This window comes from Netta rufina (assembly GCF_964035555.1).
Source record: "Netta rufina genome assembly, chromosome: 20".
In the NCBI taxonomy this organism is placed as follows: Eukaryota; Metazoa; Chordata; class Aves; order Anseriformes; family Anatidae; genus Netta; species Netta rufina.
In genome coordinates, this window is record NC_140144.1 from 8243549 (window position 1) to 8260266 (window position 16718).

Below are 16718 nucleotides of genomic sequence, written 5' to 3' on the forward strand. Positions count from 1 at the left end.
AGATGAGAATGAAAACCAAGTGGTTTTCATTGCCAGCAAATTTTTATGCCACCAAATGCACTTCGGTTTTGAGGTGGCAGAACAGTCACTGCTTCCTCTCTCGCAGGACAGTCCAAAAAGAGAAACTGGTGTGAGATCTGTGTCCCCCTCTCCACTTGCCTACATCCCTGACCCACACACAGGCCCATGGCTCAGAGACTGGCTACCACAAGAGCAGGTACCCAAATGTGACTGGAACCTGAAAAGGCACAGCCAGCGTCCTGGTGGCTTGTTCCTACTGATTCTACTTCATTTCAGTTAGAGGCACAGCAAATACTGGTCCTGCCTTCTTATACAAGAAGGCACAGTAATTTCAAACGCATAAAAGGCCACAACAGGGACTGTGTCAGAAGCCAAGAGCTCCATAGCACGAAAACCCCACACAAAGCTGTCTCCGCAGCGACCACGAGCCACAAACGCGCCTTACCGATTTTATTGGGATCTTCTCCCAGCTGATTTTGCATGAGAAGATTCTTGGTCTGGAAGATCTGCAGGCTGGTTCCTCCACCAGCAAAGACCAGCCCGTACTTGTTGGACACGGCGAGGAGGCTGGAGCGCTCTTTGGGGAGATCATCAGGAGCGTCAAAGATGCGGACCTTCTTCAGTGCTCTGAACTGAAAATCCTGTTGTGGGAGAGAGCAGACGTAGCTGTACGCGTGCAGACGAAGAGGAAGACTTCACTTGGGTTTCTCTAAGACAATAAGCTGAAAGTATCTCCACGAAAGCTGCAGAACACCCACATCCATGCTACCACTGGCCAACCTATCACCTTTTTTGTCTTCCCTAAGTAATACAGAGATCACATACCAGTTTTACCTGGTGTGTCTCTCTTCTACCCAACAGCCTGTTTTCATAAAACTTGTAGGAGCTGAACTTGAGGCATCTAACTCCTCTCAGAAATATGCCTGAAACTAGCCAATTGACACAGAAGAGGAAAAAAGGAAAGAAAAGGGAACATAGCAGAGATAAAATGTGATAGAATAAATCCTGTTGCCTTAAAGTTACAAAGCACACAAGGTGTAGTTAGAGCACTCTATCTAACACCACTAATTCAAATCAAGCCTCTGGTTTTTAGTTCATTTTGCCAAAGCACGGAGTAAATGTATTTCTACAACCTGGGAGGACTGCAGGAGCTCAGAACCCTCTGCAAGACGAGCAGCCCCACTGCTTTGCTGCAGGTGCCTGAGCAGGAAGCAGCTGCATAAATCCATACAGGCTCGAGCAGCCTGCACGAACATCCCCGTCCTGCTCACGCCGCCTGGGACACACACAGGCGGGCTGGGCTGGCAGCACTGCTCAGCTTCGCGCTGCCCAAAGGCAGACAACGACACACACAGCCAGCACTGTTCCCAAAAGCAGATTCCCCACAGAACGCCCACCCAGGAGACCTCAGAACCCCCCAGGAGACCTCAGAACCCCCTCCCTCCTCTCCCCAACAGCCTCCCCCTGCCTCTCCCAGCAACTCTGAAGAAACCCAGCAGAGCCCCCAGCCCCTCCTGCCCCCAGGCTCCCCCAAACCCCCTTTCCACCACGCCCCAAGCCAGCCTCTCCCCCCGGCCCTCCACAAACACCCCCAAACCCCTGAGGATCCCCCCACAAGCCCCTCCCCCACCCCCGGTGCCCCCCCCAGCCTAGGCCGAACCCCCCCCAAACCCCCCACAACCGCTCCCCCCCGGCAGCCTGCCACTCCCTGCGTGCCCAGGGCCGCCCCCCCGCCCTCCACAGGCTGCTGGCTGCCGGCCCTCGCCCTGCCTTCATCTCCCGCTCGGGGATCACGTTCACGTCGTCCCCCATGGCTCCAGCGCCCGGCCCCCGCCGCCTCAGCGCCGCCGCCGGGGAAGCTCCGCTCGCTTCCGCTTCCGGCGGGGCCGCTCTAGCCGCGCCGCTCTATGATCCGGGGGAGAAGTCCTCCAAAGGGGGGGGGGGCGGAGGGGAAAATAAAGGGCGGCTGCTGGGGGTGGGGGGGGGCTGCTGAGGCTGTGGTTAATAAAGGTTAATAAATTTGTGCTGTTTGGGTGTTCCTGAGTCGGGTCTGTGCTGATTATGGGCGGGGGGCTGCTGCAGGGCACACCCCAAAGCCATGAGGGGACCCCAGTGAGGGAACCCCAACGAGGGGACCTCATGGCGCTGAGGGGACCCCACAGCCCTCAGGGACCCACCGGGGCCAGGCGTTGGCACAGATCTGGCTGCCAACGAAGCCAGAGCCTTCCCTCCCAGCCCATCAACCTCTATGGGGTCGTGGTGCTGCTTCTATGGGTCTGACAGTGCTGCAGCCCCAAGGAAACCCCAGTCCCTTCATGGGGGTAAATGTGGTCTGGTGCTCGAGGCTGGTCCTTGTGCACTGCCAGGCACACACTGAGGTGGAAACGATGAAGCACTGTGAAGGGAAGGCACCCTTATGGTGCTTTGAGGCCCCAGAAAAGTAGCCCTTGTTGGTCAGAGCGAGGCCCAGCTGTCCTTCACAAAGTTATCTGGGTTGGAAGAGACCTCCAAGGTCACCCAGCCCAACCTCTGACCTAACGCTAACAGGTCCTTTGTTAAACCATATCACTGAGCTCTACATCTAAACATCTTGTAAAGACCTCCAGGGATGGTGACTCACCCGCTTCCCTAGGCAGCCCATTCCAATGCCTAACCCTAACCCTTTCAGTAAAGAAGTATTTCCTAATATCCACGTGTCTTTCCTCGCTTCCTCCTGGCTGAAGCTCACAGGGTCACCTCCCACCCAGGGAGCACATCACCCCAACACTTAGCCCTGTGGTGACACAGACACAGCAGGAAAGGCTGTTCCCAGCTCCAAGAGCTTGCACTGCATTTTATCTAAGATCAGAAAGACATGGACTTCCACAGAGGTAACAGTAGTGATACGTGCAGGTAGTGACCTGAAGTGTGGCAAACCACATCTAAATTCCCACATGATCCTTCCTTTTCTTCTTCCCCTCTAACACAACAGCAGCTTTCACACACAGCACAGAAATGCAGGTGCATTCCTAGAGGCTAACGGGCAGCAGAAGGCAGACAGGGCTGTGATCTAAGGGCAGTTCTGTCCTTTTGAGGAACACATGGATAAAGCATACCCACTCATTCCCCCAGGAAGCCCGGTTTCCATTTTGATAACTCACGTCTGATAAGAACCTCAGGCAATTGCTTCAAGAGCAGAGAGCATGAAAAAAGTAATCTTACATGAGAAGCATTGCAAGTGCCTGCTCCTGATAAACAAGTCATTCTTTAAAACAAGCACTACCACCTGTTTTCTTTAAAAAAAATCAGAGGCTGGCTTTCAGAAGGTGGCCTCTGCATTTTGTAACTCAAACCCAAAGGCATTCGGTCAGTTATTACACAGATAAAGATCAGATCAAAGCAGTGCAAACCAAGATCTATTTAAGGGTTTATATTAACCAACTTGGAAAACAGCTCAACTAATCTGCAGCCAATCATTTGGACCAAGCCTCAGAAAAGCTAAACTAAACACACTGACACACAGTATAGCTTCAAAAGATTTATTTTCAGTCTTCAAAGTAGACTGGTGCTGCTCTTACAATTTTTCTCTCTCCATTGCAGTTTTGGTTTTCATGCAAACAGTAGTGAGAATGTTTTTTTTAAATAAAAGTGCAGCCTTTGGCAGGAACAATAAGCCTAGTAGAGTTAATCATCTGTATTTTCCTTTAAAATTTATTAAACTGTGATTTTAAAAAGTTAAAAGCTGCCAAGAACATTTAAGAAAAAAATGGGGAAGGGCAAAGAGCAAACATCTGGATTCCAGAAGTTGTGTATAGAGCAAGAATCACTGCAATAACCAGAGCGTGGATAGCACAGTCCCAGCTACTCCTGGTCCCAGCTCTTACTCTGCATTTACAGCCACTCTTTGCAAGCTTGAGGGGTTATATAGCAGGAAAATGTGCCCAATAGTCCCACGGGACCAAGCTGAAACACATGCAGAGAAGTCTGCAAAATCAGAAAGAGCAGCTGCATGAAGAAAGATCCTCATCCTTAGCTGGTCTGGAAAAAACTTGCAGGGCTCAGAGTTTGGTCACCCAGCTTCCTTTCACTTGAAGCTTCTGTTTCCCCCTAAGCCTTCCTGAGGGGCTGCAAAGGCATAACAGCAGGCTTGTTTCTACGCCTGATGGACAAGACAACTACCTGTTCAGAGATTATGCTCCTGGTCAGAGACTTAAGCAGAGATTTATTAGGAAGACGACCCTAGATTAGCTCTAATCATCCTCACGTGCTGGTGTTGGGCTCCCCTCCCCAGGATAGGGTTGCAGTTTGCCCTTTTTCAGATCAGGGATGTGACTTACCTTGCTGTTTGCCTCTCTTGCTATGGCTGATCAACAAGCCTCAGAGGCCAAGGAAAAAGCAGAGCAAACCAGAAAGGGGCAGGCGGAAAGACCTAAGGCTAAACGGGTCAGTGGCTTTTCCTCAGCTGAAAGAGAGACTTGGCAGAACTTATTTCTTTAGCTTCCAAGTACCTCGGTTTTCACGTGGGTTTATCCACCAGGATTGCCAGACTCCTCCAGTCTGTCAGCCTTTGGTTTATAGCATCCTGTGGAGGGTTCTTGCCTTTGCCTTGCACCCAGCAGTCAGACAGCTCCTACCTGAAGACAACTCCTGCCCACTGCTAATCTAATTTCTGGTAGAAGCCAGCAGGATATTGGCTGCAGGGTTATCTGCAGAGCACGTTCCTGCTGACAGCTTAGGTTTGACCCTGTCCTAAGGCAAACTACAGTGGAAGGGCCTGATAAACGGGCCTCCAGAACAGAAGGGCACCTTGGCCCTAGTCTAAGCACCTGTGATATGCATTTGGTTCAAGGTGAAGCCCAAACAAAAGTCCTCACGGAATTTAGCAGCTAAAGAAATGTTCCCTTACAACATCCTAGCCTCAGCAGCAGACAAGGGTCTTCCAGAAGTAGAGGACCCAGGCACATCAAGGACATCACATGCTGGTTGTGCAGAACTTACTCCCAGGGCTGATGGGGACACTGAGATCTGGGACAAGGATCTGAGTATGGGGACACAGGAAAACGATTTTTTTGTTGTTGTTTTAAACAGCTCACTTGGCTCAGCCCCAAGATCTGACTGCAGGATGAACCCAGGGAGCACACAGAAGCCTTTCTGTGCAGTGAGCTGTGCCCACTTCCAAGCTTAAAGCCCCTGCCAGCAGACCTCTGGTGTCAGTGCACCTCCCCACCTTCACCCTGCACACACCTAGGCTACAGAGGAGCTTGACCTGGGCTTGATCAAGCCAGGAGGAAAGAACTAGACCAAAGTCGGGAAGCACACGACAGAGCAGAGAAGGCACTTATTTCTTTGCACCAACAAAGCTGCTGTAGGGGCTCCAGCAGGGAAGCACTCCGTGTCTGGCAGAAAGGCCCTTCAGGAACCTGTTGTGACAAGCACAGCTCTGAATCTGTAAGCTGGGAGGAAAGCAGCTCCTTTTCATGTGAGAAATGCAGGAAGGGCAGAGGAAAGAGTAAGATCAGATTATTTTTTTTTTTTTTTGTCTCACAGTACACTTGGTGCTACAGCTTCTAACAAATCGTTAGCTAAGGGATGCAGCAGAAAGATCCAAGCCGGGGACTCCAGCTTCCCTTGCTGTTCCTCTAAGGCAGGTTAGTTGAAAACTAGGACTGTCCACAGTAAAGAGTACCAAAGCACAGGTAACCTCTGTTACAGGCCAGCAAAGCAAACAGTGCCAATTTCCCAGCCTGCTCTCTTCAAGGGAGGCTGGCTATGTCTCTCTCGGGAGGCGGACCAGAAGGTTTTGGGTTGCTTTCATTGGCTTTTCCTTCAAACATCATAACCCTGCAAAACACAACAGATAATACAGATTAAAAAAAAAAAAAAAAAAAAAAAAAAAAACAGGTGCATCTTCACTCATGACAGGGGGGTGGGATTATCTTATTTGCTGAAAAATAGCATCTGCCTTCTGTACAATGGGCATTTGATAATTAACAGAGGACAGAAAGCCAACAGAGGGCAGTGCTGCCAGCTCAGCAGGCAGCTTTGCCTTTCCAGCAGCTTCCAGGAGTGCGTTCCCAGAGCCTCTGCCCGTTTCCCTCTCAGAGCCCAGAGGATTAGCACATTTTATTTAGACAGCCACTTCCGAAATCCCTTGGGCACACACTGCATGCCAAGTGCTCCTGATGCGTCAAAACAAACACCAGCCCTGGCCCACCTTGTGTATAACCATACAGCACAACACTCGGAAGCCAAACCAAGCAAGCAACGGCAGTTACAGCCAGGAGAGAGGGCAGAGACGAGGAGCAAGGCAGCAGCTAGAAGAATCCCAAGCATTTTGCAACCACCAGCGCCGTCTTCCTCCCTGAGGACTGCAGCTACGCTGGGAATGCCAGCTGCCACGCCGGATCAAAGGACTGCGCTGCTCTCGGGACGAGTTTTACATTTCTGCTCCTGCTCCAAACAGAGTCCAAGAGACAAAGGGGCATCTGTTTGTCAGCAAAAGAAGGGACCCATCTGTGAAAGCTGCCGCAGCTGGGAGGAAGGATGGATGATAAGGGACAGGCTGCAGGCTCAGCCTGCTTCAATGGAGAGAGCGGCAAGGGTGTCAGAAGCGCGTGTGCTTGGAAGTGGAGCATCCCAACACGCAGACAGAGCACTCAGTGGGGAAAAGGAGAGACCACCAGCAAGCACGTACCAGCTCGGAGGGAACAAGCTCCAGTATCCTTCCTCCCAACCTGGGAGAAAGCTGGCTGCCTTTCTAAAGCTGCCTTCAGAAAGGGGCAAGCGGGACGGAGAGGAGCAGCTCCTATTCACGGTGGTAACAAACAAAAGCAGGGCCAGCCCCTGTGGCTGTGAAAGGAAAAGCCAGGCTTCAATGGGGCAGAGATGGAGCCAAGAGAACCCACCCCGCTAGCAGCAGGAGCCAAGCAAGTGTTGGGAAGCCATTTGGTACGGCAGGACTCTCGGAGCCCTGTCAGGAGGGCAGAGGCAGCTGTGGGAGGCGAGTGCTGGCAGCCAGTAACACAAAACCCTTCCCAGCACACGCCAGCTGTTTGAGGCACGTCTCCTCTCCACGTACTGCCCAGCTCTCCAAAACGGGGCAGGAGGGAGCATCCTGTGGGCAGCAGGAACCACCACGGCTGGGGTTTGCAGGATCACCATTCCCTGCTCAAGTCCTGCCTCCCGTGGCGTGAAGGTCCTCCTGTCCCCTCCAGGCCCAGGGGACACGCACAGCTCCACCTCCACCGGGCAGGGCAGCTGCTGCCCTTCCAGCTCCCCCAGCACGCCGCTCACTTCCAGCCTCTCCCCCGTCCCCTCCCAAGGGCACTCACAGCTTCAGTACAGCTGAGCGCTTGCCAAGCATCACGTTGACGAAGTCCTGGTAGGAAATGGTCTCGCTAACCCCGCCGGTCACCTCAGAGATCATCTTCTTCAGCTCCAGGTGGGTCTTCGGAGCCCCCATCTTCTCCATCATCCTTTTGACAGACATCAGATCTGCAAGAGCAAGGCGTTGGTGCTGTGGCAAGGGGACCACACTGAGCCCAGACCAACCCTGGGGGCACAGGCTGGAGTTCCCAACTCAGACCCTCACTTGTGGACCCTCCCAAAACTGATGGCACAAAGCTGCCAGCTGAAAGCAGAGAGAAGCCCCCAGCAGAGCCCACTGCCGTACTGGCAGCAAGGAGCATCGCTTCCTATTTGTGCAGCTCGAGAATAAAAGCCCCACGCGCTGCAGAGAAGGGACAACTCCCAAAGTGATCCAAAGGCACGCAGGGACACTGCTGCCGAGCTCAGAACGGTGCCAAGAATCACAAGGACGAGGAGGGGGGAGGAAAACAACACCGGGGTTAAAGCTGGAGACAAACAGGCTCTGGGAGCAGGCGCCCCTGCCCATCGCCACAGGCCATTTCCTTCCATTGCTCGCACCGTGCCGCCAGGACCTGCGGCCCCTTCCCTCCCGGAAAGGCTTTGCAGCCCGGAGCCAGGCTCCTCCAGCTCCCCACAGGTTCAATTTCAGCTCAAGGACTGGTGGAGGAGGGGAACGAGGCAGGAGCCTCCTGCAAGGGCACAGCATGCAAGCGCCTGCGCTTAGGCGTCTGCTCCAGGCCTGGAGAAACCTGTATCTTTACCTAACTGGTGCTTTCCAGCCCCAAAGCAGGGCCATTCTGCTGGGCCCGACTCACACCCAGTTCCCATTTTTCCCTCTGCTCCCTTCCCACCACAGGGAAGAGCTTCCCTGCACTGGAATTGCTCGTGGCTTTACACAGCTTCTGCCTCAAGCCAGGCAGAACTCAGGGAACTCCAATCCTGCATTTCCTCTGGAAATGCTGAGGATTGGAACGAAGATGAAAGCATTTGGAACAGAAAGAAGCAGAGAGTCAGGAGGAAAACAGGACCGAGAAGAGCTCAGATCCTGAAGCAGGTGAGGAGAGACTGAGAAAGTCGAGGGGCAGGGGCTGGAGAGCCAGGAAGCCCCTGGCTGGGTTTCAGGAGCCCAGCAAGGCCAGACCCAGGAGCAGCCCATGTATTTTTCCTCCTCAGCAATGCAGAGGGGAGCAGCAGACACAGCAGCAGACACCATCCCAGCAGGCAGTCCCTCCTCTAGCCCAGTAACAGCGTCCCTGCGTCACTCACCGATCTCGCCTTGGTTGTTCAGGTCAAACTCCATGTACTTCTCTGGAACAGACACAGAAACAAGTTAGCAGGTCAGAGCTGCTCCAGCAGGGAGACAGAGCAGGGGGCACGCAGGGCTTTGGAGCTCTGCCTGAGCGGAGCAGGGAAACAGAAGGTTTGGGGATATGACTGATACACTGCAGAACGCAAACAGCTCAGGGGGAGACAGTCTCAAGACCTGGTTTTAACACCCCTGTCTCAAGTCCAGGGCTCCACAGTTAAGTGCTCTTTAATTGTGGCCGCTTTTCAATTGAGCTGAAAGAAAACACTGGCATGAGAACAAGTTATCAGCTAGCCATGAGAAGCGTTAAAAGGCTTCCAGCCAGAAAAACAAAGCTCGGGAACAGCCTCCCAGAAGGAGTAGCAAGAAAAGCAAAACCCTGAGCGCTCCCAAGACAAAGCTTGATCGGATTAGGAGGAGGATTAGGTGACGTGGTTGCCTGCAATAGCGAGGGACAAACCCCGCAGCCCTCCCAGGGCCGTGCTGTGCTCCCAGAGCAACACCTGCCAGCGGGGATGCTCGAGGAGCACGTCGAGAGGGTGAGGCCAAGAACACACCAGGGAGCAGTGACACTGGAGCAGGCTGTTTGCCCTTCCAAACCAGGCGGCTCCAGCATCCTCAGAGAAAGGCAGAAGCTGCTCAGACAGCCTGGATAGCATTGCAGGAAGGAAAGCTGGCGTGCCGTAACAGCCAGAGCACTGCTCTGAGCCAGGAAACCAGGATTTTAGTCCTGGGCAGCTTCTGATCTTTCAGAGGCACACCTGTGCTTCCTACCCCCCCGCTAGCTGTTCCCCATTTAGCACATAAGCTCTTCAGGCAAGGATTTGTCTTACCGACCATGCGGCTCCTTGTGCCACAGGGGGGCCCCCACCTTAACCTCAATTCTGCTAAATGCAGAGAGCAAGATGCCTGCTGCCACCAGCCATCCATACACAGCTGGAGAAATCTCCACTTGCCCTGCAGTTAGCACTCAATCCCCAGCAGAGCCTCCGAGGGCTCAAATTAAGTGAGAGCTCCCAGGCTGCAACTTCCCCCAAAGGGAAAGAGCCCTTGGCTCCGGGAACACCAGCAAGCAGACGAGCGTGCACTGAGAAGTGGCAGGCTAATTTAAGGAGCCGAAGGGAAGAAGGGATATTTCACACATCAGAGCGTGCCCCAGGACTCGTGCTTCTGAGCTGGGTAAGCTGAAGTGAAGGGCAGCCACGGACAGGAGGCAGAGGCATGAATTTACCTGGGTCTCAGCTGTGGATTGCTGTCAGGAGCTCAACACGACAGCTCTACGGGAGTACCAGGCACAAGCCAAAGCTGTGCTTGCTCCAGGCAGCAACAAGGATCCCCCTGGAGCATTAAGCGACCCTCCCTAGATGAAATTGGGGCTGTCACGCATCTGTTTAGGGGCTGAAGTGATGCTGGATGCCCACCAGGCTCTGCCCCACTGTAACAACCTTGTGCAAATGAACCGCCACCTCCCCATGCAGGGGTTGGGATCCCCAGCGTGCGCCCAGGGACACACACCCTGCTCCGCAGCGCCTGTGCCCTGCACGTGTTTTCCTTTCTCCTCAGCTGACGCTGAGCCAGGAGCGTGGAGAACAGAGGCAGCTTTACATCACCGTGCGCTCAGCCTCGGCTCACACGCCCGTGCTTCCCTCCCACCCCAGCTGCAGGGATCTGGGGGGGGGCAAAGCCATGCCTCGTCCCTCCCCTCACGGCTGCATTGACACAAGCACGGAGCGTGCAGGGGCTCCCAGGGCTCTCTGTGGGGAGGGCGGCGGAGAAGAAACACTCCCCCCATCACCACACAATGAGCCGATTGTCGGAGGAGCCGGAGGAGGCGTTGGGAGAGTGGGACAGGCCACGGAGGCAAGCTCCCGAGGCAGCAGGAGGAGATGCCAGGGGCTCCTGTTACAGGGAACTCTGCGCCTTGCGACCCTACGGCTGCAGCGTTTGAAGAGCCCCGGTTGGGATGGGAAAATAACTCAGGGTCGCAGCCAGAAGTCAAAGCCACACAAGAAGTCAACAGAAAGAAGGATGGGGGAGCACAGGAGGCTCCTCACAGGGTAAAGGAGCGCTAAGCCCCAGCCAGCTTCCTCCATGCTGCACTGCGAAGCCAAAATTCACAGGGCAATAGCAGGCAATGCCTGAAATGGAAGCGGGGTCAGGCTTTATTTGGCTAGAGCCAGGCTGAGGAGAAACCTTGAGGGCACGGTGACGCAGGAGGCATGCTCTCTGAGAGGCCGTGGGGGAAGCAGCTGACTTCAGCCACTGCTTGGAAAGAAACTGGCTGCACCCAGAGCAGCCCTGCTGAATCCTGACCTGTAACTACTCAGGGACGAGCTCTGAACACTGAAATCAAGCTTTCGAGCTGTTTCTGTCCCCCAGTCACCACGTGGCACAAATTTAAGCTCCCAATCTGCCTACACCTCGGAGCCAGACCTGCTTGGGGCAGGACTACACAGGTCAGTGCTGCTGGCTCTGGTACTGAGGGGCTTGGGAAGGACCAGGGCAGGCTGCAGAAAATTCTGGAGAGAAAAAAGGGCCTCAGCTCCTTCAGGAAGGATTTGAGACCTCTGCTCCGTGGGCAGAAGTCCTCCTACTCACTGGAAAAAAGTCCAGCTACTGCATTGTGCATTATACCAGCCAGCTTGTCTAGGTACTGAGACAGAAACTTCCCTCCTTGGCTGCTCCCGGGGGGCTCTGCCCACGCAGCAGGTTTTGCAGCAATAGCAGCCTCCAGGCAGGATGTCTGCATGCTGACGTCCCTGCCCTGCAAGAGGGGGAAGCACAAAGGCTCAGGTGGGAAAACCACCCCTGGGGAGTTTCATCAAGTTCCACAAGCAAGGGAAAGGTTTCTGTCTCGGCTCAGTCCCGTATGACTTACTCAGCAGAAAACTTCAGGCTGGTAAGAAGTTAAGTGCTGAGGGAAATAACGTGTCCAGAGCGACCAGGCTGCCTGACCACCAGCTCTCACCTTTGAACACCGCCAGCTTCTCCTCCAGGTCTTCTTCATCACTGAACTTGGGGTCACAGAGGAATTCCTAAAACAGTAAAAGTATTCCCAAGGTTAAAGAAAGGAAACGGCGTTACCCACACCACCTACCCAAATCCCAGAGGGCCATAACTGCTCCTCAGTGCCAGGAGACTTCCAATGGGTCAAACCCCACCGGGCCTCAATAACTGCATGACACCCCCTGACACCCCTCCTTGCTCACCCGAGGTTTCAGCCCCCCAGCCTCTGCTCAAGCACACACAGCACAAGGGCCAGGCACAGCAAGGACTCCTATTCCTTGCAAAAAGCACTCATTTCAGAGACTTGAAACTCTCAAGTGAGCTCTGAGGGCTGGCAAATAGAGCAGGCAAAGTTTGCAGGACGTCACGCACCCAGGAGAGGACAGGTATTTTGTATTTTGAGGGAAGGGGCAGGGCTTCCCCTTTCTCAGACTATCTGTCCATTCCTCCCATCGCTCTGCTCAGGCTGGGGAGGAAATCCCAGGTCAGTTTTGGTCACTTGTCCCTAACGTCACCCCAAAACCCATCAGGTACCCACGAGAACAGAGCTTGCAGGGTCAGCCTCGCCACTGTGCCCTGCCAGCAACACCCTTGCAGCCAGCAGCAGGTCTGGGTCCTGCCCCTGCCCTCCCACACCTCCCAGCCCCACGCAGCGCAACGCCTCGGTCTGTGCTCAGCAACAACACCGCATTCTTCAGCGCAGAAATCATTAACATCTGCACAGCTCAGGCACTGCTTGTCCGGCATAAAACCCCTCTGGGGGCTGCGGTGGAGAGGGCTGAGGCTGCTTCCTGCTCGGTGCCTTTGTTTCTCACCAGCTATTTGTGCTCACAAAGGCAGGATGGGGTCCCCACGAGATGAGGATCTGCGGCACTGGTAGTACCGGGGCAGCACCACTTGCTGGTAACGAGACCACCCGCAGCACACCCTTCGCCAAATCCTTTCTGTGCAGCAAAGCCAAGGTAGGAAGCCCACCTGGACAGAAGTGTCAGCCCCTCCTAGACTCCAAACGGGCCACCAGAGACCCCCCCGAGTAAAGTGGCATGACACAGGCTTCCCTCAGCACCTCGGGCACAAACTCAAGCTGAGAGCCATGGGGAAAAGCAACGTTCCCAGTTCCTTCTTTCACTCTCCTCGGTGAACTCACTTTCCTTTATCTCAGCTCTTTCTACCCAGGGGTATCAAGTGCCAGCCCCGCACAAAGGCACAATTGGGCTTTGAGGCCGGGGCTCAGCCAGCAGCAGAAGTCACCGGAGAGCAGAGTCGCGTTACCTACCGCCACTGCAAGGGGAACTTGCCAAATCTCACTGAGAACCAGAGCCAAGCCAGAACATCACCAGGTCATGGCCTCATTCCCACCCCACAGAAGCAGCAGAGAGCTGCAGGACAGGGGACGGGAGAGCAGAAGGGAAGGCTGCACCCATGCAGGATGGCTGGGGACATGTGCCCGGGGTCTGGCAGCACGGTGCAGAGCAGGAGGGGTGACACCGGGCGCGCACCCAGCACCCAGACCCCCTGCACCTCACCCACAGGAGCTGCAGCTGCTCCCAGCTGAAGGAAGCAGCAGGGGGATGTATTTCAAAGGCATTCCACCCTGGCATTGTACGCGAGCTGCCCTGCGATAAGGCCAGCGCTCACAATTAGCACGCAGGAATGCGGTCCCCAGGGCCTGTGACTCAGTCACTGCCCAAGCGGCCGAAGGTCCTCCCAGAGCCCTTTCTTTGCTAATGCTCCCATTTTAAGGGGCTTGTACTATAATAAGAACTGCTTAAAAATAAGCCCCGGCCTCTCCCCTGCTTCTGCTCTTTCTTGGAGAAAGAGACTTTTCCAGGCCAACAAATGCAGCTACACGAATCTCAGCTACCTGTAAAACAACCTGAGCAAAGGAGACCCTTCCTCACCCCCCTAAAGGGCTCTGACAGGGGGGCCAGGCTCTGGTCAGGCTGTTCAGGTGCCCGAGGGCAGCCGCCCAGCCTGCAGAGGCTGTGAAGTGGCTGAGGGATGTCCGTGCCTGCCCTGGGTGCAAGAAACAGGCACCTGCTCTCCCCCAGGCTGAGCTCCCTGCACCCCCATGTGTTAAGAGGGTAAAGCCAGGTTGAAACTAATCTGTGCTGGATTACGCTCACCACCTTGATGCACGAGGCACAGCAATGTGATCGCCGTTCCCCAGGAAGGGGGGAATGGCCAAGAGGGGTTCCCAGAGGAGAGCTTCAGGCTGGAAATGAAAATTCAATCCTGGGCTCAGCTGTCTTGGAGCGGCATGTGTGCACTCTGGACATTTCCTGCCAAACACCCGCATCCCACAGAGCTCAGGGGTAGAAAGCAGCCAGGAAAACAGGGCTGGGAAGGAGCTGGATGTTGGGATGAGACAACGAGATGACACCCGATAGGAATGCGGGCTGTGGGATTAGTTTGCACTCAGAGTATTTTATTAGTTTGCAGTCCTGGGGCTGGTCAGGGCTTAGGAAACCCCCTCCCAGGCTCCAGGCACGCTGTCAGTCTGGGTCCATGCACAGCTCGGTGTCGGAGGGAGGTGGGAGCTGTTTCACCCCATGGCTGCTCCCAGCAGCAGGTACAGCACACCCCTTTCCTCCCAACCCAAGGGGAAGCTGTGCCCTGTAGGGACACTTCGGGCCCACTCGCCCCCCTCTGTGGGGCACCATCCCACCTGCTCCGAGCAGCCTGTTTGAAAGGCCCCTTTTTAGCCAAGTGCTCCCATTCTACGGCAGCACCTCCTGGTTTCTAATCACCTAATTCCCTCCCCAGTGACCTACATAGCCTCCACCTCGGCTGTCTCACCCTGCCGGGCGTGCATACCAACACTTTTTGCTGCCCCGTTAACACAAGGACAAGGAGCCCACCACCTCCTCAGGGCTCCCGTCTTGTGTGGCTCTGATTTCTCCACCTGGAGCACCACGAGGCCACCAGCTGCACCACCAAGGGCTCACCAAACCCACCAAGAAACGACCCTAGAAGCCCCATAATTGATAGTTTTGAGGTTAAAGCCTTTTTTTCACCCCCTGAACAACTCTTAACCAGGAGGGTCGCCAACAGAGCCACCTCCACGAGCCGTGCCAAGCCCCCAGCTGCGGGCTGGACGTGCACTGGGGGCAGCCAGCCCGGAGCCCTTTGCTCTGTGCCAGGAGTCACCGATCCCCTGCCCAAGGCTGGGGGACACCCAAGAGCCCCGTGTTCACCTGCTCCTGCTGTGGCTGAAGAGCAGAGCGAGTCTGGAGAGCTCCTGGCTCCCGGGAAGGGAACTCGAGGCAGTGGACACGGCAAAGAGGAGGGCGAAACCCTTTGGGGGAACAAGGGCACCCATTCTTGCTGGGACGCCTTCCCCTGGGGAATTCCACAGCACCCAGCCCCACAGCACCCACAGGCACACAGAACTACCCAGGCAGTGCTGTGTGGAGCTGGAGGAGCAGGCAGAGGGGCCACAGACCCCCCAAAATCCCCTAAGCACAATGGATGCAGACCCCCCAAACCCCCCATACATCTCCCTCACCCCACACCCAACACCCCCCCGAGCGGGGGTGCGGGACACCTACCCCTTACAGAGCGGGCACCCCACTCACTCCCCCTCACCCCCCTTCACCTTCCTCACCCTCCTCTCCCTCTCCCCGACCCCTCCCCACCTTGTTGATCTCCTCCAGCCGCCCGTCCTGAGGCGCCCTCCTCAGCCCCCCGCCGCACGGCCGGCGCGGAGCCGCCATCTCACGGAGCCGCCCCGCGCCCGCCGCCGCCTTAAGTAGGGCCGGGCCGGGCCCCCGCCCCCGCCCTTAACCCCTTCTATCCCCCCCCCCAGGGTCACCTCAGGCTTTTTTCCCCTTGGGGAAGCCAGCCCTGTACCCGGGGGGGGGGTCTCTGTGGTGTCGGGGAGCCGACGGCTGCGGCCCCGACGGGCGGGACGTGGTCGGGGGGCTGCTCCTCAGCGGTCCTGGGGGGGCCCCTGAAGCCCCTCAGGGCTCCCTACGGGAGTCCTGCAGTGGGGTCGGGGGGTGTCAGTGCTCCCTGGGGGTGGTATTTTGTTTTAGGGGGCCTTATTCTGGCCCTGGGGGTCGTTACTCTGCCAAGGGGGGTCGTTATTCTGGCCCTGGGGGTGTTATTTCTGCCCCAGGGGTGTTATTCCAGCAGAATAATAAAATAAATAAATAAATAAAATAAATAAGAAGCTGTTGTCTGAGAAGCCCAACTGGGGGCAACCCAGTGCTTCACGAGCCCCAGCACCCCAACCAGCTGCATTGAAAGCCAGCACGGGCACAGCCTGCAATCCTCCTGCTGTCTCACACACAGGTGGATGGGCAGCTGCGTGTTATATTCAGGATTTTTAGCGGATACAGCTCTAGGCAGGCGTCACCAGCTAAAAAAAAAAAAAAAATAGAAAAAAAAATAAAAAAAAAATAATAAAAAAAATCAGTTCCAGGAAGAGCAGGAGGGAGGATGCTGCATTTTCAGCAGCAGGCGCGAGGCAGAGGCTTGACATTTCTGTTGTGTGTGATGGTCGGTGGCGTGTAATTGTCTTCCCAGGGAGATGGTGAGAGGCTGCGGCTCCCTGCCCCTCGGCCCAGCCGCCTCATGCTGCTCTCGCTGCCTCCTGGCTTTGCTTTTGCAGAGCTGGCAGCGGGCTGTAGGAGAGGAGCCCCCGCCACTGCCCTCCTGCAGCTCGGGCACCCCAACTCAGCTTTTGTGCAGGTAGGAGGGAGATAGGTTTGCTCGGGTAGGAAAATCCCTTCCGGAGCCCTGGACCCACAGGAGATGGCACAGAGAGAAGGTCTGTGGCAGCGGTTTTACAAATAGCGTTACACAAGACTTTAGCAAGCCTGGTTTCCAGCACCGTGAGTGGAAGAGCACGGGTAAAGCGAGTTAAAAAGTGAACTGCGCTCCAGCCAGGGGACTCGCTTCTGACCTTACAGGCGTGACTTTGCTGTGCCAGCACCACCAGTGCAGAGTGGGGAGCTGAACCCAGCTCCGCTGCCTGCCCAGTCCCATCGAGCAGCCCACGCATGGCAGGGTGAACCACCCAGATGCCTTTCCT

The 16718-nt window shown here is 55.5% G+C and overlaps 2 protein-coding genes across 3 annotated transcripts in view; both read right to left on the minus strand.

Moving 5' to 3' along the window:
* NUP214 (nucleoporin 214) overlaps positions 1-1881 on the minus strand; it is a 43343-nt gene extending 41462 nt beyond the window's left edge. For both annotated transcript variants that reach the window (XM_084298962.1, XM_084298963.1), the window contains exons 1-2: positions 1792-1881; positions 467-662 (exon numbers count right to left, since the gene is read on the minus strand). In XM_084298962.1, the coding sequence (XP_084155088.1) occupies positions 467-662; positions 1792-1833 (238 nt within the window). In that variant the 5' untranslated portion in view covers positions 1834-1881. The remainder of the gene's footprint in view (positions 1-466; positions 663-1791) is intronic.
* Positions 1882-3608: 1727 nt separating this feature from the next.
* Positions 3609-15396, minus strand: AIF1L (allograft inflammatory factor 1 like; the record flags this gene model as incomplete). Its single annotated transcript, XM_084298988.1, has 5 exons — positions 3609-5841; positions 7332-7494; positions 8635-8676; positions 11643-11709; positions 15319-15396. The coding sequence occupies 5 exons, from the start codon at positions 15394-15396 to the stop codon at positions 5754-5756; spliced, it is 438 nt and encodes a 145-aa protein (XP_084155114.1). The 3' UTR covers positions 3609-5753.
* Between the last annotated feature and the right edge of the window lie 1322 nt (positions 15397-16718).